This window comes from Thunnus thynnus, chromosome 3 (genome assembly GCF_963924715.1).
Source record: "Thunnus thynnus chromosome 3, fThuThy2.1, whole genome shotgun sequence".
Lineage (NCBI taxonomy): Eukaryota > Metazoa > Chordata > Actinopteri > Scombriformes > Scombridae > Thunnus > Thunnus thynnus.
Window position 1 is genome coordinate 38,076,380 of NC_089519.1, and position 22,386 is coordinate 38,098,765.

At 40.6% G+C, this 22,386-nt stretch overlaps 2 protein-coding genes across 3 annotated transcripts in view; one reads left to right on the plus strand and one right to left on the minus strand.

The window, feature by feature from the left end:
• The first annotated feature begins 416 nt into the window (after nt 1-416).
• Nucleotides 417-10,727, plus strand: zgc:172076. 2 transcript variants are annotated; one of them, XM_067585760.1, is made up of 10 exons: nt 417-557; nt 1,240-1,286; nt 3,749-3,947; nt 5,190-5,347; nt 7,293-7,425; nt 8,424-8,586; nt 9,023-9,146; nt 9,546-9,735; nt 10,379-10,543; nt 10,575-10,727. In XM_067585760.1, exons 1-9 carry the CDS (start codon nt 542-544, stop codon nt 10,537-10,539), a joined length of 1,191 nt encoding a protein of 396 aa, XP_067441861.1. In that variant the 5' UTR covers nt 417-541; the 3' UTR covers nt 10,540-10,543; nt 10,575-10,727. The 2 variants fall into 2 exon arrangements, with proteins under 2 accessions (XP_067441861.1, XP_067441860.1); XM_067585759.1 differs by having other exon boundaries at nt 418-557; nt 10,379-10,727.
• Nucleotides 10,728-14,260: 3,533 nt separating this feature from the next.
• mark1 (MAP/microtubule affinity-regulating kinase 1) overlaps nt 14,261-22,386 on the minus strand; it is a 24,761-nt gene continuing 16,635 nt past the window's right edge. Inside the window, exons 13-18 of the mRNA XM_067585761.1 lie at nt 22,384-22,386; nt 22,067-22,212; nt 20,526-20,611; nt 20,299-20,448; nt 19,886-20,152; nt 14,261-18,744 (exon numbers count right to left, since the gene is read on the minus strand). The exon at nt 22,384-22,386 is cut by the window's right edge and continues 139 nt beyond it. Coding sequence (XP_067441862.1) covers nt 18,402-18,744; nt 19,886-20,152; nt 20,299-20,448; nt 20,526-20,611; nt 22,067-22,212; nt 22,384-22,386 — 995 coding nt within the window. The 3' untranslated portion in view covers nt 14,261-18,401. The remainder of the gene's footprint in view (nt 18,745-19,885; nt 20,153-20,298; nt 20,449-20,525; nt 20,612-22,066; nt 22,213-22,383) is intronic.

Sequence of the window (22,386 nt, forward strand, 5' to 3'; positions counted from 1 at the left end):
TGCATGCTGAGGACATATCAGTAAATTATATTGACATTTGTCAAGTGTCAGATGGACGCAGGATGTTCACATGAAAAGAAGTAGTTGTGTGAAGAATGAAAACGAGAGAGTTCGAGAGAGAAGGTCAAACCCGCCTCCTTTAATCACCTCCACGCAACTGACCAATCACTGCTGAACTATATGTGATTGTTGAAAAAATTGATGTCAGAGAGGTGTGTGAGGACGGAGTTTAAGACGCTGTTAAAACAATCTGACAAAAATGTATTTGAATTAAACAGACTGATTAACCTTTATTTTGGAGCCAAAACATGATGTCACACTATTGTCTACTGAAGGACGAGAGCATAAACTCTCTCTCTCTCTCACACTGACATGCACAGCAGTGAACACATTGCTGCAGGGGCAGCAGTGCTGTCGGTGTGCAGTTATAAAAAGGCTGACATTGTTTGGACTGTAACTGGACTCCTGCAGGCTGCAGGATGAGCTGCTCACAACCAACACAACTATTCTTAGATCTTTTGTCTGCCATCACACTGACGACATGTGGAAGGTCAAACGTGAGTGTCGCTCCGTTTTCACTGCATGCCTCTTTGTTTTTTCACACTGTAAACTAACTCAGTATTATGGTTGGTTATATTTGAGAGGTTTGTTTTCCTCTTCAGTTACCCAGATATGATACAGAAGTGTATGTGTCTGTCTTTTAACACAAGATTCTCATGTATCAGAATACCAGTCATGGGAAAGATTTGATTGATTTAATCTTTAAGTCAAACCTACAATTTCTATACTGTAAGTGATGATATGAAGTTTTTAATTTGAGATGAAGTTTAATCTGGCAAGAAAAAAAACGGAAATGTGGATCCTCAGTGATTCATTAATCTATATGAGCAGAAAACACTGGTAGTGGTAGATACATTTTAACCAGCAACATATTACTACACATTTTCACTACTGGACTGATTATTGTTGTTGTCTTGTCGCCCATCACTATTCACCACACAAAATTCATTTCTAAAGATTTCTTTATCTGAAGATTTTTTAGGATTGTTGCATCATATCATCAACTAATTGCTTGAATAAAAAAAATGGTAAAAGTTCATGTATGTAATGGACGTATATTAAGAGAAAGGCAAGTAAAAACATGTTTAACTGTGTTATGTCTTCACTTTTAGATTTCTAAAGGAGCTCTGTAAAGAGTTCTGATTTATTATATATGTTTAACATTTTGCTCTGCTGCAGCTCCAGTTGCGTTCCCTATGGAGGGGAGGTACCGGCCCATTTTAGAGGTAATCATTATGATCCAGTATGTTACAGTATGAGTCAGTAATCTGTGTTTTATAGCTATAACGAGAGCTAAATGTACTAACAGTGACTGAGGGTTCTTGTGGCGTCGATCTTCTCTCTGAAATAAAGCACGTTCCTGAAGTTTAACTTCCATACTCTGAGACAACTCTGCTCCAGTGCAGCACTTAACATCTTGCTAGTTAAGCTGAAACCTTTATGATTTTAACAAATTTTTTTTTTAACAATCACTTTGTGAGTACAGAAAAAACTTCATATTTACAAGTGTGGCAGCTTGAGTACTTTCATCATTATAACTTAATTATGTCCATATCCATAAAACTCCCCAATGCTTCCTCTTCTTGAAGGTAAGATGTGTAAGGCCACCTGATTCAAACAAATAGGGGGCAGCATATTAGCCCCCCTGCCCCCCCCACACACACACACACACAAGCCACCCCACCACCATTACCACTCACTGAATATAACGTAAAGCTTACTGTTTACAGTGAATCTGTGCTATGGTGTCATCAAGATATCAAAGTGCTACGGAGACATTAGAGCCAGCGGTAAATTACAAATGAGCTGCACAGATCAGAAAACAGTTGCATCACAGAGATACATTACAACATAACTCTAAGTGACAACTAAACAGTTACACACATGTCTCTAGTGTAGCTGTCGATCATAAAATGTCACAGAACTCACTGATGGTAAAACAGCAGTTTTTCAACAACAACACAGTTCAATTACAACACAGTAATCCAGTAGAGACCTAATTTATTGATATATTTCAATATTGATCCAGCTTACTACGATGTACTACGATGCCAAATGGTTCATGCCAGCTTTCACATAGCTGGTGCAAATCAGTGCAGTTCGTCAGATCAGCTGACATGAACAGCTGATGTCTCCCCACCAGCGTCTGCAGCCGCAGCTGCTGCTCCAACAGCGTCCTGCTTTCCAAACAGGTGTTCTTTGGATGAACTGGCAACATATTGGGAGTCCACATGGTTACTTTCTGGCCTAAAAAATATTAAAACTTAATAAAGTGACATATTAACAGTCCTTCATTGAAAATTTCAACAGCATTCAGCTTGGCTTCTTCTTCCTCTTATGTTGGGGTTGGGCAGACTGGGACAGACTGGACGCTACGGTGACTCACTTTTGCCCCTGTGGTACAAAGTCGTATTACGAGACAGTATGGGCCGAAGCTAGCTGGTTAGCATGCTAACTTCAGTAGATATCTCTGCAACACAATACATATAGGTCTTCGACATAACTGTCAAAACTGTTATTTCGTCACATTCTGTTGATAATTTTAGTTAATTTGGGAATGTTTTAAACTTAAAATTCTGGCCAATTCTTACACATTATACCTTTAAGTCAATCGGTGCATACCTGTCAACACTGGGCTTTGAAAACAAGGGAGATTTTCTGGGACTTTAACCGACCATCATTTTTTACATTTCGAGAAGGATTTCCTCTGTATCTATTGGTGAAACACGAACAGACGGTTGATGTGGGTTTTTTTGTGGCTTCTTGGGTGTGCTTATGTTTAACTGACCTAGCATGCTGATTAACATCATTTTTCCACCTCTACTAACAGTAAAGTCCAACCCACACATCTTGCAAAACACATAGTTGTTTCCTAACATGCTTTGTCAGGAATGGGAAAATAGTCCCCCAAGTATTTAAATATATACAGATTTTTATTTATTTTTTTGCTGGCGTCTTTCCTATTTCATTATCCATTTTTCATACTGTTTGCTGACTAAATGACCGTTGTGAACTCTCAAAAAGACGAAGAACAAGACAGGGACAAGGATGCTGCTTGCTGTATGCTGCCACCTGCTGGATGGGTGTGGGAATAGCAAAGATTTACTGGCAAGTCTATAGATCTAACCGAAACCACTTGATTGCGCAAAGTAGGGGTCTGCGTAACTGTAAAAATAACAAAAGGGAAATACAGGACATTTACAAGAGAAATTAAGGAACAGGAGCAAGGCGGGAGAGGGGGTGAAAATACGGGAGAAACCCGGGAAAAACATTAGAGTTGACAGGTCTAAATCTGTGCTGTGTAAACTAAATAGACTAACTCGGCTTTTTTGTCCAGTTGTAACAGCAATGTTCTGTGGGCTCATAGGATATGGTGTTCTCTAAAGTCCACTAAAAATGAAATATCTAATAAATAACAATATTAAATCATGTATTTAAAACTTATTTTCTTAATATATGGACCATGTGATATGCTGCACTGTTGAGTCAGGTTATTTTCCAAGGCTGGATGTTTAGTTATTGGTATTATTATAAATGTCAAAAGAATTTAATTTGCCCCCACCAGTGATATTTTCAAAAAAGACAAACAGCAATGAATGATAGTAAATAGAGGTCAGTCACACAACAGTGACTCATCCTGACTAACAGCTCTTCCTGTCTCCTCTATGACAACTTCCTGTGTGCTTAGAGTTTGGTTCCCCCTGACCCCATGTCCCAGTTCCACCTGAAGAGAGGTTCCCCTGAGGAGGAGTTTCCTGATCTGGGCAGGAATTATACCTGGATGGGGCGGATCCTCACACTGGCCATGTACTGCCGGCAGTTCAATCGCTGCACCCAAAGTGGAGTCATCTTCGATGATGTCATCCGCCCGGGCCTCGAGGAACCAGGTGATGTCACTGTGATGTCAGCATGATGTCAGGGCAAAACTGGCTGTCAAAGAATTACAGGATGATTAAAATCAGGAAAAAAAATAGATAAAATGAAGTTGTAGACATTCAAGAAATGTTCAGTAATTATTTTAACTGTGTAAATTAAAGATGTATTCAAATATATTATTGAAGATTTTGAGTTGTGGATGAAATGTAGGGCCCGTATTACTGTGGTAGTTACAAACATTGCTGATGTAAACATTAATAATCCCTGTTTTAGAGCAAACATTTGCTTTACATCTGGATATATTTTGGACAAAGTCAAATATAGTTTTCCCAGGAAGTGAAAATTATGGTGGATACTGCAATATAATTAGTGCTGTTTTTCAAGCTGCTCTTCAGTCCACAAGAAAATTGACTACTGTTAATTGAAGTGAATAGGAAAATGCCAAACTTCACACTTGACATCCAAAGTTAATATATTTTTTTTTGCAGTGATGTTTAACCTTTTAACATCCACCGGTTTGCCGGCGACCTGCTTAAGCCAGTTGTAAGTGGCTTAGCATCACACAGTAATGAATAAAAGCAATTGGTACAATTTTGCCACTTGGAGACATTCTGGAGAGGTTCACGGACTCCAGTGACACCACAAACTAAAAACTCCCTAGATCTAATAACTTTAGGTCTAGAGGTCTTGAATTTTATACAGGTGTGGTTGACAAGATGTAGAAGGTATGTGGTGATTTGCATAGTTCTAGCATAAAGCATGTCCTAGTTATTGTTATTCAAGTATGACTCACTATAGACGAGGACCAAAAACACTTTTTCAGGCATAATTGAACTGATGTAGTTTTGGTTGTGTTTCAGTCACATGCTAAATAAGCACATTTCCAGAAACTAGAAGATGTTACCTTTAAAATGAAGTCTAATACATGGCCTCACAGTTCTTCTGTTATAAGCTTTTCCATTTGGGTATGCCAAATAGGCGAAAATTCCAAAAAAAAGGGTGGATGTTAAGAGGCTACGAAATTCTGGTGTTAGTCTGTCAGTTTTCCCAAGTGAGATATCCTGGCAGGCAAGGTTTCCCAAAAAATTACAAACGATAATGCTTCCCTTCAGAGGATGAACCTCATATATGTTAATGACCCCATAAACTCTCCTTTAAAAATTTACAATTTTAGCTCAACTGAGGTAAGAGTTTTTTGTTTTTAGAGTTTCCACCAGACTTCAGTGAGTAATAAGTAATATTTGTGTGTGAAGGTGATTGGTTGTGTCCTATGTCCGTTGGGTGTGTTGCGGGTGACGCCCAGTCCTACATCCTGTTCTGTGACTTCTTCGACCGAATCATCGAGGCGTATCACGGCCAAAAGGTCACCAGCCAGACGCCAGAGAGCGACTTCAACTACGACAACTTAAAGGTAGCCGGTCAGACCACTGAGAGTTTACTAATGTTGGTTAATGAGTAATCATCGTTAATAATAAACCCCTGAAAACCTCCCTGTGGATTCACAGCAAACGTAAAAAAAAAAAAAAAACAGCAGCTGAACTGGAGTAACTTGCATGGTCTCGATGTTTCACCAGGTTTTGTGCAAGTTCAACTTCAATGAATGTTTCAGATATGCTGATCACATCCAGTGATATTCTGGCACTAACAAGTGTTTTTTTGTATGCAGCATATTGAACGCAAAGTGGCAAATTCTCTGTATCTCGTTAAAAAAGCCTAAACTTCAATTATATGGGGATTAGACAGTAAAAAAAAAATCCAATGAAAAAATGTAAAAATTAAGAAAACAGGTTCGACAGCTGGAAGCTTGGAAGCATTAACTTAGCACTAATTCATGTAGTAAGTAAGTCTAAATAGACTGATTTTTTTATGGCCATATCCTGTGCAGACCTGGAAACCTTGGATGAATTTTTTGAATATCATTTTAGTGACCTGAATGCGTCGCTAAATCACTGCTGTTCGCACAATGAATTATTGTACATAATGTGCATACATGCAGCAGTAAAACAGACAAAAAAGTGAGGGAAGCACTCATGTGAAACTGCTTGATACCATAACATTGTTTACAAAATATCTGCAGACACCAATACTGTTAGTTGATCATTTATTCCTGTTTGTCCATTTGTCTTTCACCTACCTAAACACAGATTACCAAGGAACACAGTTTCACTCAGGCTAAACTAACCTACCGCTACTGCTGCATTTATATAGTTTCTATTGTTTACACCTCCACAATAATAAAACTTTAAGGCAATTTAATTTATAAAATATGATTTTCAGCTAATTTGAAAAGAAGATGACAGTGTAGCTGTAAAACCCAAACCGGCTTAAACAGAATATTCTGTGGCTATGGTGAGATAAATATTTTAGAGCTGGTTAATACAACTGTTATATATTATAGGAATGATATTACTTAATGTTATGATGACCTAACAACAATACAGGCTGAATATGAACATGGCTATTGAAAGTGTGGAAGCAATCACATCCATCCTTACATACTGTACTTAATTTGCAATAGGGGATGTTTCCTTTCCTTGAAATTTCCTAGAGTAGGCTAAGTTATAGACTACACAGTGCCAACACACACACACACACACACACACACACACACACACACACACACACACACATACACAGGTTACTACTTGTGTGGACGTGTAACGTTAGCTAGTGGGTTAGCTAGCTATTGAATCACAAGCATTTGCGGTTAGAATGCCTGTTTTGTTAGTCAAATGTATATCAAACCTGTGAGTGCTATAGCTCATTTTGTTGAGAAAAATTAGGACTTTCCAGTCAATATAATCATAAAAGCAAGCAAACATATCTGAGAGCAAGGGAGGTGAAATAGGAATACACAGGCTGTAACAAGTTGGGAGGCTTCCTGCAGCAACTTCTAGGTCCACACAGTGTGGCATGACTGACATTAAAAGCTGTTGTACAAGGTAAACCATCATTGGTCATTTTTTATTGGTAGAGAGCTTATTGGTAAAAGAAACAATCATCACAGCTTAATGTGTTGATTGGCTCTGTAAATGTTTTTTATTCATTACTTAGGTGTAAAAAAAAGAAAACAGACAAATGGCCTCTTTTTGTGTACCTTAAACTAATAACTGGTAAAAGTAATACCAGTGTACTTTGATGTCAAAATGCATGCCTGCTACGCAAAATGCATACAGGTTGGCAGGCCTACTTGTGTTTAACCAGGCTTCTAGAACGTTTAACACAAGAATTGGAAGAAATTGACACCTCATTTTGTTCAATGCTAGCAACACTTTAGCTTCCACTACCACTATAATTATAAAGATTCATCAGAAATCTGACATACCTATTAAAACTCTGTTTGTGTGAGTGTTTAGGGGGGTAATGACTTGGACAGGTCATACGCTGTGCGCTGTGAGGTGAGTGTTGTTCGAGGTATTGAGGACTTCAGCTTCCCGACACACTGCAGCCGAGGAGAGCGCAGACAGCTCCTCACACTGGCCAGGAGAGGTACTACATGCCTGTCTACCACTAAGTCTACGTTCACATGACATGATGAAGTAGCCCAAATCAGAGTTTTTTGCCTTAAAGTGACTCAGATCAGACTTTTTCATGTTAGAGCTGGGCCACTTGAATATGTGGTTTAGGGTCTGATTCATATCTTCGATCTCTGGATAAGCGACCCCTGTCAGAATGCTCAGATGAGCGTTTATGAGTTTTTTCTAAAGAGGACCTATTATGCTCATTTTCAGCTCTATATTTTTATTCTCCACTAGACTCCACTAGAGTAGCTTTGCATGATTCACAGCTCAAAAAACTTATCCCGTCTCTTTCAGTCAATCAAAGTTGTGTTAAGTTACCACTGATGCAAACCCAACATTTCCTGCTTGACTGTGTCATATTAAAAACTTTTAAATGATTAAATAACGTGAAACTGTTATTGTGAAGAATTTATAGGAGATGAAAATGTTCCTCACTGAATTAGCAGAGCTTCATTAGCAGCACTAAAAACGGTCGACGATCCTTGTTGTAACCAGTTGACGTCAGCCCGAGCTGAAAGTAAAAATAACCGTTGGAAACTGAGCGTTCAGAGCAGTCTGAAGCCGGTGCTTTTTGCTCACAGGGATTACTGCTACACACGTTTAGCTCATTATTTGAAACTTTGGCCTTATTTAATATGAACATCCGACATTGTAACATTTGATATATGACTGAAAATAAGGAAAAGCATAATAGGGCCCCTTTAACGTCTTACTTCTCCGCACATATTGCCTGTCTTCATCATTCAGTGTCGTCATCCCACAAAGTTAAAACGTCATGATGAACAGTTGCACTCTGTTGATGAATGAACTACACAAGAGGACGCCACATTGAAACAACAATTAACAAAATGTGAAAATACACCACACTGGGCTGAGTGAAGGGACACTTAACCCAGAATTAAAATGACAAAGTAAGCCACTAACCAGTTGAAGTGAACCAGTTGACCAGTATCTTTTTGCTCTTAGCTCTGCAGAGGCTGCAGGAGGAGGAGCTGCCAGGCCACCTCCTCTTACTGGAGGAGCTCAACCAGGAGCAGCAGAGGGAGCTGAACATGAACCTGGACCATCCGTCTTCCTCCCAGCTCCGCACCGGTGTGGCCCGGGACTGGCCTGATGCCAGGGCAGTCTGGTCAGTCTGGTTACTGCCCATGAGTCTTTCATAGCTTGAATGGATAGATGGGAGTAAAACCAAAGTGGCCGTAACTCAGCTGGTAGAGCAGGTCAGCCATTAATCGTAAGGTTGGTGGTTTTATCTTAGCTCCTTCTGTCCACATGTTAAACTGTCCTTAAGAAAGACAAGGAACCCCAGAGTGCTCCAGATATTTGATGGACAAAAGCAACTGTCAAATGAAAACTATGGCCACCACATATTCAGACCAATGATTGGAAACTTGGACACCAATGATTCAAATTTTTGATGAAGACGCTAAATGTCGCACTGAACAAGAGCAAAAGCCAAAAATTGCAGGTGGTGTTTAAGGGGAGATTACATTTATTAACACTGACTGAATGTCTGATAACATTCTCTTGTCAACCATGTAATGTCACACTATTCCTTGTTGCAGGGTGAGTAAAGATGGCAGCCTAGTGGTCTGGGTCAACATGGAGGACCACCTCAGACTGGTGTCCATGCGAGACGACGCCAACATCGCCGAGGCATTTAAATGCATCTGCATCAACCTGCAGAAGGTCAGTGACGGGTCTGATCCTGAGAAAGGTTCATCAGCTCATAAGAGATCACTACAAAGTTTTGACAAAGTTGATGTTTTCACTTGTAATACATTTCAGCCACAAATGTCTTCAGCCCCAAAAAGTTCAGATTTGGGAAGAAGAGTTGTGGTAGGCCGTGGTGAAATTCATCAGTTGTTGAGGTTATGTTCAATAAGGCTGAAGGAAATACTGTCTTCCAGGTGTTTGAAAGTTAAAAGCTACAAATTCAATTCAAATAGTTCCTGGCTCATCAAAAATACTATCTCAAACACTGGAGCTCATTAAAAAAGCAAAGGGTTCCTCCAGTGGGAAAGGGTGTTATGACCTTTGATCTTCAGAAGTTTTGAACCTCTGATCAGTTTGTTTCTGCGTGTCCAGCTGGAAGAGTACTACAAAGCGCTCAGACACCCGTTCATCTGCAAGCAGCAGCTGGGGTGGGTGACGAGCTCTCCAGCTGACGTGGGGACGGGTCTGAGGATCACCGTCCACCTCAAGCTGCAACACCTTCCCAAACACAAACGCCTGCAGGACGTCCTGAAGAGGCTGAGGATCCGCATGGACAAAACAGGTACTGAGGGCAGACCTCCCACTGATGGTAGATACAATTTGTCTGCAGCTTCATATTAGCTTCAGATAAACTTTTAAATACATCTATTATATTGTGAGTGCATTATGAAGGGATCTTCTAATGGTCAGTATGAACTGTTGTTTTAAGACACACTTGAAAAATATGATTTCATATGAGCATCTTAAATATACAGGCAAAAATCAGAAAAAAGATCCACGCACTACCAGAGATCTTCGTCAGGAATTGACGATGCCTGATGAAGATCTCTGGTAGATCGAAACGTTGCTCAATTAAATTTGCTGGCAGCTACTGGTACAGTGTGCGCATCGTTTTTCTGATTTTTGCCTCTATGTGATTTTTGATCAAGCACCTGTGAAAGTTTTCTGGATGTGTGTACTCTGACCCTTCTCATCTTAAATATACAGGCAGAATTTAGTTGACATGTTAGAAAACCAGCTGTTAGATTTGGTATCTCAAGGATGTTCGACCTGTCAGATGTTGTTGGCATCAAAACTGTGCCCTTCCTGACACTCATTCAGCATAACACAAACCTGAAATACTTTGACTTTTGTCTTTTCTACAAAAACACAAAGTCAACAAAAGACAACAGTTCTGGGTTAAAACTTACCTTTTCATCTCCCAGAAACCCCTGCTCTGTACTGTGTGAGCAACATTGCGACGTTCGGCCCGAGCGAGGTAGAACTGACTCAGCTGGTGGTGGACGGGGTCAAACTGCTAATCACCATGGAGACGAGACTGGAGGGCAACCAAGACATCGATGAGCTTGTTCCTACGCAGAAGTAGATCTGGATTTGCATTGGCTGGATTGAGGAGGAGGAGGAGGAGGAGGAGAAGGAATGAACTGTCCAATCAGAGAGAAGTGTGTGACTCAGTCCATCATACAGCAGACACCAAGACTCTGTTGCCTGAATTAATTGTTTCAAACAAGTTGTAAAACCTGTGTAAATCAAATAAAGAGTGATTTACACGTCTGTTTCTTTCTGACATCATTGATTCTGACATAACAGTCGAACACAGCTCATTGCTCTGCTTTAACTATTTTACATGTGATCTTGCATATATTTGTGGCCTCGTACTATAAGCAGTGTGTTGTCGGGGTCACATTTCACATGTCTATGAGTTGTTAACAGCTCCACCAAATAGTGATTTTTCCCTCTAAACTTCTCACATGCTTTCATTTCAATAAATGTTCAAATGATCCAATATTTCAGCAAAAATCAAAGATTAGAGAAAAAGTCCAAAAACTGAAAACAGATTTGTGTATCAGAACTTTGTTTTTTCTTCTTTCCTCTCCCATTAATCATCTCACCACCCCTCAGATTTATCTGCTGACCCTTTGGAGGGGCCCGACCCCTAGGTTGGGAACCACTGGACTAAACTAGCTAACTGTATATAAAGTAGTGTAAACTAGCTCCACCTCCAGCAGCTACAACAGTAACATGCTGCTCTAACACTGATGCTTCACTATTAATAATCTAATGATGTCATATATAATAATATATCAGTCAGAGGGACCAAACCACTACTTTTACTGCAATACTTTAACTACATCCAGCTCATAATACTTATGTACTTTTACTGCAATACTTTAACTACATCAAGCTCATAATACTTATGTACTTTTACTGCAATACTTTATCTACATCAAGCTCATAATACTTATGTACTTTTACTGCAATACTTTAACTACATCAAGCTCATAATACTTATGTACTTTTACTGCAATACTTTATCTACATCAAGCTCATAATACTTATGTACTTTTACTGCAATACTTTATCTACATCAAGCTCATAATACTTATGATTAAATACTTTTACTGTAGTAGGATTGTATGCAGGACTTTTACTTGTAATGGAGTATTTTTACATTGCTGTATTGGTACTTTTACTCAAGTAAAGGATCTGAGTACTTCTTCCACTGCTGGTTTAAAGCTAAACCTCTTTCCAAATTCTGCTTAGCATGTTAGCTAATTAGCAACTAGCAATTTACAATCGGCATTAAGCATATTAACTAAACATTTTGTAGCTCATAATAAACATGATCAGACCAGCACCTATACATGTGTAGAATATGTCTGCTCACCTAGCAGGTGAATATTACTAACACTGTTTTCAGAGTTGCTAATGTTAGCTTAGCTCAGACCTTTCTGCCACAATCTGTGTTTGCCCCAGAATCATGCCGCCTCCTGAACTACTACTGTTTTTTTCTCCCCCAACTTTATTTGTTTTGTACAAAATTATACAAAACGTGAAGGATAAACAAGAACAAGTGGTACATACAGCGGGGAGGATGGGATAAGACTAAAGATGTATTATAATACATCCATGGGTAAGACACCCACCTCTGGTGCCCAACAAATGCCAGTAAAGTTGATGTGTATGTGTTGCCTATGTTCAGTAAAGCTCCCCTCTGTAAATGCCCATCTTGCTTTCTTCTGTTTTGGAAATCTGCAAATCAACAGATTTCAATTTTTAAATTCAGATCTAATTTTTCCTTGTTGTTTTTGAAGGATCTGCGTTTTTTAAGGAAAAAACAGAAAAACAGTTTGGTCATCCAATTAGGATTTATGTGAAGAACTATTTATCAGGCTGGAGCAAAATATAAAATTAATTTTTATGATAATTATAAAAATGTAAAAAATTCACTCTTGGGGCAAGATGCCCCAGGGGAACCTTCCCTGACCCCCATATTTTTTGGTGCAATCTGATGTTTGTTGATGTGTAAAAATTAATAAAAGACATCAAGATCTCTGGAAAAACTAAGACACGCACTATGTTTAAATGAAAGGATATAAAATCAACTCATCCTCTGATAATGCTACAAGCTTATTTGCTTATAGCAAAACCTTAGCTAACTACAATTAGAAAAAATGATTAGTGACGAATATACCTACAGTCTACAAAAGTTTAGTCATTGACCAATGTCTTTAATACATAGAGATGTTGACCAAATTGAACAATTTGTTGAAACAGGATTCTTCACGCATTTTCCAGCAAAAAGCAGCTGAATCAGGTGTTTCTCAGTAGGAGGACAGCTGACTTTAAATAACAGAGGACAGGGGCACACTGCTAAATTTGCAGCCTTTAATTTTGATGTCTTCTTCTGACTCTGATGAAGACATACTCTGACTCTGATGAAGACACAGTAGTGTGCAAACAAACTATAACTTGGATTTACAACTAGGAGGCTGAGGTGTGATTTTATTCCACCTTGTGAACCTTTACAGTCCCAACATGGTGCCCTCATTGCTACACCACATTAATGGAAATTTAGTTATTTTTAATTTATAAATTTGTTGCAGTTTGCAATGACACAGTGTACCATTTTTATTTAGCTGAATCTCAGGGAGATATCCTCGCTGTTAAAATGTCCTGATCTGACTCTCATTAAAACTAGGAAGCTGAAGTGTCAGTGCTGGTGGTGGTGAATGGGTACAGATGTTTTTGACTTCATGGCATCTGATTCTTGTCCTATCTCATACACGTTATAAGCCTCAACATTTATATAACCAAGAACCCATTCATACCTTCACCAAGTGGTTTTTAATCTAACAACCTTAAAGGATAAGTTCACAGAGTTTCAAGTGTGTCTTAAAACAACAGTCAGGTGTCCATATGAACAATGAAGGAGGTTTTCCTCATTGTAATCATTCTTCCTGTTCATACAGGCTATTAAAAGATCCTTCAAATGTGCTGCATTCAAAAGTAGATGTGAAGCTTCTATTCAGCTTCAGCAGTCTGAGTTAGTCATATCAAGTGGATATCTGACACATTTACAGTCTTTTTAGCATCAAATTCCCTCTTTGTGTTTCCTCAAGACAGTGTTTCCCTGTTGAGCTGCAGGTGGAAGTATAGTAACAAAAAGAGGGACTTTGGCACTAAAAAGACTGTAACGTTGAAAGATATCTACTTGATTTGACTCATTTGGACGCTGAAGCATTTTTGCACAGAAGGAGGACTGTGGATTTTGTCCTCCATCACTTCCATTGTAAGGTCATTATGAAGGGATCTTCTAATGGTCAGTATGAACAGGAGGAATGATTACAGCAAGAAAAACAGCTTTAATGCTCATTTGGGCTCCTGAACGTTGTTTTAACTCATCCTTTAACAACACTTTTTGGCATTTCACTTATAGGCAGATTGGAGATTTTTTTCCTGCCATTTCTTTGATATTTTGGTACATTTGTGGATGTGGGAAAGCTGCAGTCAACTGCAGTGAGTTCAGAGATCCATCACAAAAAGCTAGTTTGGGTTTGACTTGAACTCGATGGTGCAGTTCTCCTGACGACCTGCTGCAGGCCGACAGTGAAAGCTCAGTGAAGTCATTATTTCAACACATTATTGACATCTATCATCGTGCACAGTAGGAACACTAAGTATGAGTTTAGACCTGACATAATGAAAACAAACACACACTTCGACTCAGGTTCAGGTTCTACTGTAGAAATAATCAACATAAAAATGAAAAAGCTGTGATCACAAAATGACTCATGTTCAAAGTCTTTCAGTTCTGTGGTTTTTATTTAAAATGAATCTATCATGGCTACACCAGACTTCTGCTACTTTCCTGTTGGCAATGAGTCTGAGAAATCAAGTCACATGGTGCAAGTTACTCTCTGAAAGCTGAGGCAAGGGGTATTTTCAAGTAAGAGGCTCACGATTAGTCTTTCCCACGTCACATGAACTCATCCTTCTCAGACAAGGGTTTAAAATGTGCATTGTTTGTTCCCTTCCTGGTTTCAAGTGCTACAACATACCAAAGTGTTCCCAGCTCCTGTAATGATGGAGAACCATTGAACCCTCAGAACCTCAACAAACAAGTAGAGCTGTACCACTGTTAGTGGTTCTGCATACAGCCAAAAATTCTAAATATACAGAAAAAATAAAAAAATACACAAACTGCTCATTTCCTCTGGTACAATTGAATGCATCAGAAATACAAAGCAGCATATTTAGAAGGCATAAAGTGGTGGAGTAGAGTTTTATCTACCAGGAAACAGGATCAAAAGGCCAATTTTGATCCTGTTTCTTAAGTATAAGTTTGGTGATAAATCTAGTGATACTCTAGTGATTTTCTATATTTTTCCTCTTGTCAACAAATCTCATGTTTGGATCTAAACCAACAATGAACTGATCTACTAACAAGTATCGTGTGTGTAAAAGCCTGATATATCTTATTCCTCTGTGCCGTAGACCTCCGTTGTCCAAAAACTGTTAAAAACATGTCAGTGAGCCACAACGCTGCACTGGGTGACATGTTCCTTCACCAGCATGAACACACACACTGTAGTTTATTTTGGTTCAATTTCACACACCGTCCTGCTGCCAGAAATACTCACTAGAGCACCGAATGTGGATTCATCTGCCGCTGAAAATAGTCCCCAACGAGGAAAATACTGAACCGTTTTAAACATGAAACTATAAATTTGTGAAGTCATATTGATGATTTCAGTGGGAACCAATAGGGTTTGGGCTGAGAGCTACAGACAGAGTAGGGAAGTCAGAGAGATGGACTAACACATTGTTGGTCTTTTCATGAGATTTGCTGACGCAAAGAAAAATACAAAAAAATACCAGATTTAAGTTTGAACGGGGATCACATGAATGGAAAACAATCTGCTTTACTGAACTTTAAGAAAAGAATGATGGAAAAATAATTTCAGTGGAGGAAAACAACCAAATATAAACAGATTCTGTATACAAACAGAAATTAATTAACTCTGTACCTGCACATATTCACCTGTACAGGCTCGTTTTATACAGCAAAAATAACAATAACTAAAAAAAACACATTCTATTGTGTCAGCTGTACATGTGGAAAGAGATTTACAGAGCTTTAGTTTGTGTTTGAACCACCTGAAATGGTTGTTGAACAATGACATCATTACTAAGAGCTCAAATATTATTGCAATAGTATTAACATCAGCCAGTAGGGGAGCAAAGGGAGATCAAAGGTCAAAAATTTCTCCATTGATACAACCAACAGTGAGGATGTTGTCACTACCTGATTGTTAATTACACTTAATGACACTAAACTCTGTGAGCTCACAAATAAAGTGACAGTAAAAGTGGATATTTGCTGCACATTAAGAAATGGTTCATATGGTAAATGATGAGCGCGTTCACATGCACACAAGTATCCTGGTTATGATCAGCTTTTTGGTGTATGTAAACCATATCCTGGTTTCAGGAACCTAGATAAGCCGTCTGCAACCAGGGTTCTGAGGCATGTAAACACCTGATGCAGGTTTCTGATCATTCTGCTTTATGTCCAGGTGAGGAGTCAGTCAGTAAAACTTAAGATATGATGGTAAATCCTGTAATGATGATCAACACGCTGACTTCAGTAAGGCAGCGTTCAGCCAGAAGCCAAAAAGCACAGAAATGATCAGAAACCTGGATACTGTTATGATCATGTAAGCGGGGCTAACGGGGTGCAGCTGGCGTCAGGCTTCAGAGGCTGCTGGACATTTACAACTAGAAAAGAAACACTTTTCTTTTCTAAATGTTGTTTCTGAAGCTTCATGCAACAAATACAAACCCATTGGCAATTAAATCATATCAGAAAAAAATAATGAAAGTCAGCCAGCTACAGAGTGTGAGAGCTGCACTGTTGTCAACTTACAGGGTTGGGTATGCTAACATTAGCTAGAGAGGTACCTTATTTAAATCTTTTATAATTCATTCCTCCCTAAACCTCTGTGGTTGATGAGCTAACATTTATAATAAGGTGTGATCAGATGCATGCTGGACTGTTTACTTACCACAAACAGCCAATGCACCAGCTGTTCAAACGTTAATACTGTAGCTAGCTAGCAAAGTGCAAACCAGCGATGCGTGTGTGTGTTTGTGTGTGGAGTGTGTCTGTGCTACAACGTTGACTCTAACCTATTTCATCATTCACCAGAAACTCAAGTTCTCTGTTATTTCCTCCAGTTTATCTCCTATTTTACTTGTCTACGTATGTTTATGAATTAGAGTCATGTATAGAGTATATCATGTATAGAGTCATGTGTACCATGTCTTTGCCTCAACGCATTGTCTTTGACCCCCTTTACACCTTGTGTTAAAATGCATTTTGGGTGATTGGATTGCAACTGGATAGTGCTTGACCACATGGAAGTACAGGTGTAAATGCACCCAAGAAGCATTGAGGACGGATTGTGATCCGATCGGCCAAACCACCTCCGGAGGTGCTCAGGGACGCATTGTGACCACATTGAACACAAATGTAAATGCAATTGTGTTTTCAATCCACATACAACAACTACGTGGGCGGCGTTTGATAGCGCATAGGCCCACGTAGGTTTGACACCCAGTATTTATCCATAAAGGTCCCCATCACTATCCTCTCCCATCAGTCTTGACTGCGTTCCCACATCCAGATTGTCCTCTGGACAGTGGTGGCACTGACCGCAGCTGAAATAAAAGCAGCTGCATAAAACGGCATTCTCCTCTGATTTCGGCATTTGGCATTCCAGTTGTCAAAGACGGCTTCTACCCCGGCTTTGAAAAGCAAGCAAAAGTCCATACAATAGTGCAGCTTCATGATTGGCCACCATCTTTGTTTGTTGTTTTTTTTGGACCCGTGCAAATGAGAGGAGGATGTGACGTTTGGTTGTTTGAGCTGGACAAAGCAATCGGATCTCGATCTGATCTCAATGTGGAGACTGGAGACAAGTACGAACACGGTATTAATGTAATCAGGTTAAATCATATCTAGATACAATTTGGATATGAGATACATTTTAATGCAAGGTATAAAGGGACTCTTAGTGTCTTCACCTTTATATGCGATCGCATCACCTCACATTCAGTCTGAACACTGATTTACTCAGCTGACATCATAGCGAAGATTAATGGTGAATTAACTGGCAAGCAAGCTAAACTGGCTCTCTAGCAGTGGTGGTCAGGTAACAAATAAAAACAGTTTTACACCGTCACAAAGCAACGTGGTGACAGACACATGTTTGATGAGTATTTGTGTTTTACACTGTAACTGCATACATTGCTAGCTAGATGTTCATCTATTGTAGAGGTCATGTTTCAGTGACTGTTTATTTGCACTCCAGAAACCGGATTACTGACAGAAACCAGGTTAAGGCTCTGCAATAATGTTACAGCTGATTACATGCAGTTTGGTTTCCTGATAAAAGAAACCAGGTTACTTTACAAGACGTTCAAGAATTTGATTACCTGTAAAACCTTTGAAAAATCTGATTTCTTAAGTGCAGAAACACAGTGACTAAACAACCGTAAGTCTCACTTCAGTCGACCTTAAATGATCTGTAATGACAGATGGATTTCAATGCTAGCAAACAAATTGAGCTCTCTTCCTTGTTAGCCTGGCTTTGTTCTGGTTCTCATCAGTGTGGTGGAGGGACAGACTACATCCTGCTGAACACCTGCACCACCAGTCGTTTTAATATTTGGTTTTACTGGCAAACATTTAGTGACATTAAATAGTAACTGTGTTGAGTATAATAAGGTGTATTTTCAAAGAGTTATACAGCAGTTAGCCTGCAATAGTGCTAAACACAAGATGGCCGCCGTCACTTGGTGAGGCGTCGTCCTGTGAAGAGGAGGAGTAGCGGTATCCTCCTCGCAGTGTTTAAGGATTATGTGATCATAACTGGACATCTGTCACAGCCTGAGCTCGTTGGCCACTTTGGAGGCGATGTTCTTAAAGGCGATGGACGTGCCAGAGATCCTTTTAAACCGCACGCCGTTGAGCGAGAGGCGGGGCAGTTTGCACACCTCAATCTCCCATTGGACCAGACTGTCCTGCCGGGCATCGCCATGCACGCAGAACAGCATGTAGCGCTCGCGCTGCTCGTAGTCACAGTTGTTGGCGTCCAGAACCCTCCGGATCTCCTTCATCATGTCCCCCGGCTCCATGGAGGACGTGGTCTTCATGCTCCAGGTGAAGCGCAGGGAGCGAGGCTTGGAGTCCCTCCCCTCCTCCTTAGGCTCACCTGATGAACTCCTGGAGGAAGGCGAATGAATCAAACAGACAACGTTAACAGAGGAGGCAGCTGTTATCATGTTACACTGTTCATCCAGAGTATGTTTGATGATTGTAGGACTATCACGTTGAGCTCTGTGTTCAAGGGTCAGTTTACTCTCGAGTGCAGTTGTTTCCAAACTTTTTAAAACCTCCTCATATTCTCAGTACATTCAGCCTTTCTCAATACAGAGAAAACCAAGTTTGGACTTCGGAGAACTTAGGATGTTTAACTCAGGAGTCCAAACTCTGGAGGACGGGAGGACGCAAGTATGATCATTCGCAACCAGGACAAACAACAAAAACAATTTGGTAAGAACAGACAAACAGTGGTACAAAAACTGTATGGAAGGAAGATTAAGAGGAAGGAAACTGAGATTAATTACTTTAGTGCTGGATTGTCTGGAGTTCTTGTAAGTGGACGTCAGTGTTTTTGCTGACAGCATCAACTCAGCTTCAACACACCTGTACCTGACTACTGTGACTAAACCATCTCAATCCAAAGCTCCACTAACAGAACACAACCTGACTCAGTTATGTTATCACATCCATTAAACGAACTTTAACATAGAATGTTCTGCCTCTGTTCATTCTTATTTATTTCTATTTATTGATGTTTATTGAAATGTGTTGATAGCTGTACTTATATGTTGTTCTGTCTCCCAAAAGGAATTATATCAAATATTAAAACTCGCCACTGGTTGGTGTAAAATGCATTCTGGGATACTTGGCTACCTCAAGTCCACAAAAGTCCAGGTCCCAAAGTGTCCCTTGACAAAAAGGACACAGAGAGAACAAGGTCGTTTGGACTTGGACTGAACTAGAGCAGATGAAGAGACAAGGACGCAGGTTGAGAAAGGCTGTTTCTGAAAACTTGCGTGCTGGAAAGCTTGCTGTGTTTCTATGACAACCAGCAACTGTGAGCGGTCGTCACCCGTCGTAGCTATAGGGTTAAGTCACCAAGACAATGTAAAGCAGAAAGCTCTAAAGACACAGGACTTGGTTGTTTGAAATGTTGAATCTCTGAATTAGGTTACAGACAACAATCCTGTCATTCACCTGAACCTGCCTGACCTGTGGAGGCCAGATATCCCAGAAGCAACCATTCCCAGCTGTTACTGACCTGCGCGCAAACTTGGAGGTGATCTTGCCGATGAGGGAGGTGGAGGTGCCGCGGCGGGGCGTGGCCAGCGTGGCGGCGGCGTGCGGCGACAGGCTGGGTGAGACCGGCGGACCGTTGTAGGTGGCGGGGCGTCGGTCTCGGAGCTGCGCGCCGTGGAAGGTGGAGCGGCTGGAGGAGCCCCGGGGGAATCGGGTCCGGTCCGGCGTGGTGCTGCTGCTGCTGGTGACGCTGAAGGCTGACGGTGATGATGGAGGCTGGTGGGGGGAGCTGGGGGCGGGACGAGAGGACGGTAACATAGTGATATAAGATGATGAAACAATGTTTCCACTGTTTAGTTTTTGGATAAATGAAGCGCTGATGTGCTGAAAGAAACTGTGGATCTTATTCCCGTAGTTTTGTTCATCTTTCCTCACCTCTGATACTCTGCGTTGTCGTCGATGGGAGGCAGGCAGGACTTCATGGGGTGTCCTGACGCCGACATGGACTTGACATGACGGGGCCGGGTGGAGGAGACGGTTGCCCCCGGCGATGGGGAGGGGGATGCTGCAGGTACCTCCGGTAGACTGAAGCAGAGAGGGATTGGTTTATGATTTGGAGCAAAACAGGTGTGATCAGTGAAAACTCCCAGAATTCCTCTCACCTGCTGTCCTTCCCGTTGGGAACAGCAGCTGAGTAGCGATCGGTGCTCGTCCTCTCATAAACGTACGTGTTCCTCCGAGTAATGCTCTGTAACAAACACACAGAATCATCAGTGACTCTGCAGCTCCTCTCAGCGTTACGGAGCTTTATAGTGAGTTTCAGCTCATTGTTTATCTGTCCGGCTGCAACTTTACTGTTGTGGTTCACTCTCAGAGCTCTCATAGCGTCGTTTTGGGTCACAGCAGGCAGCTGTTTTCAGAGAAAAAGCTCTAAAAAGCTATTTAGAGCTTAAAAAGAATATTGGACTTACATTCACCAGGTGGACAGAAACACGACTCCAAATGAATGATAATGTTGCTCCGTAACTGCTGGATGTGGAAATAAGAAACTGTTTGCTAACAAGTTCAACATGTCAACTTAATAGCTGATGATGAGTCAGTGTTGTGTTCACTACTTGTTTCTGATGGAAACTAGTGGACAAAAAGTCAGTTAATGCAGGTTTAACATTTTGTTATTTAGCAGTTAAGTTACATCACGTTTGTAGGCGCTTCCTGATGCTGTGGACTCTCTGGTTGGCAAGATTTGTTTTTCTGATACTGCAAGAAATAAAACACTGTTGCCGTCCTCCTGTGAAATATCATAATGTGACAGATATAAATTGGAGAAGGCAAAGTTTTTCTCATCTCTGCAGGAGAAAGAAATGTCTTTTCAGTGCATTCATAGATTTTATTGTGTGAAATTCTTCCTTCAGTTCAGAAGTCATATAGATGTGTGTCTTTCTGTATGGATTCCCTCTGAGACACAGAGGAAGGCTGAGCTGTATTATGTTATAATACTATGTATTATGTTTCAGTTATACACAGGGTGAGTGGGCAAAGTCTGTAACACTGCACTTAATGTCCAAGTTCCAAAACTTGAGGTGAACGTATGTAGAAACGCTGCCTGCAAGTCAAAAGGTTCGTTTGAAACGACGTCGGCTCGTCGCACATAAATGGTTCTCTCACATATTTCAGATGTGATTCAGCTCCAACATGTACGGATGGATTTGAGAGGTTGACATTTGGAGTTTGTTTACGTAGCCTCCGGATCCGGAGGAAGCTTCCTGAAAGCTGACCAATCAGAACAGAGTGGGCTCATCAGGAGGCGGGGCCGTAAAGAGACAGGAGCTAAAACGACCTGTTTCAGACAGAGGCTGAACTGAGGGGCTGAGGTTGCACTACAACCTCAATAATAAACATAAAGTAGAATTATCACCTTTCTGACAATGTCAACAAAAACTGAAAATGTCATAAAAGTAGAATTTATGGCAGAGCTGTTGGATTGCATTAGACAATAAAATGGCCGGTGAGTGTTTATGACCACTATATCACCACATAGCTGCTGAAACCACTCAGATCTGTACCTGTCACATCTTTATCTACATGTTCCATCTCCATTGATTCTTCATGTATTGCTGTTGCCTTCTTTGTATTATGCACTCGATTTCAGCGATAAAGTTAAAATAAATTGAAAACAAATAAACAGAGGAGGGCGTCCTCTCACCCCTGAGGCTGTAGCTGACTTCCTGCGGTCAGGAGCTCCCATGGGTGAAGCCGGAGTGGCGCCAAGCTCGTCCTTCCTGTCGCTCTCTACGCTGTTGGCATGGCAACGCTTGGTGTAGGAGACAGGCGGCGGGATAGAGGGTGCCACTGTGACACAGGACAGACAGACAGACTTATCCCGCTGTGGTTGATTCATTTAAACACAAGGTCCACTTACTCAGCGATGCTGGAGCAGCTGAGTAAATTGGACCTTTTGTTTACAATATTTACAACAGATACGACTCCCGGAGGTTCAGAAGATATAGGACGGAATCTCACCGT

What these genes read in the sequence shown, in the direction of transcription:
- zgc:172076 (XM_067585760.1), top strand. An exon ending in CCTCACACTGGCCAGGAGAG is followed by an intron (nt 7,426 to 8,423) that starts GTACTACATGCC and finishes TTTTGCTCTTAG; the next exon opens with CTCTGCAGAGGCTGCAGGAG. An exon ending in CCTGATGCCAGGGCAGTCTG is followed by an intron (nt 8,587 to 9,022) that starts GTCAGTCTGGTT and finishes TCCTTGTTGCAG; the next exon opens with GGTGAGTAAAGATGGCAGCC.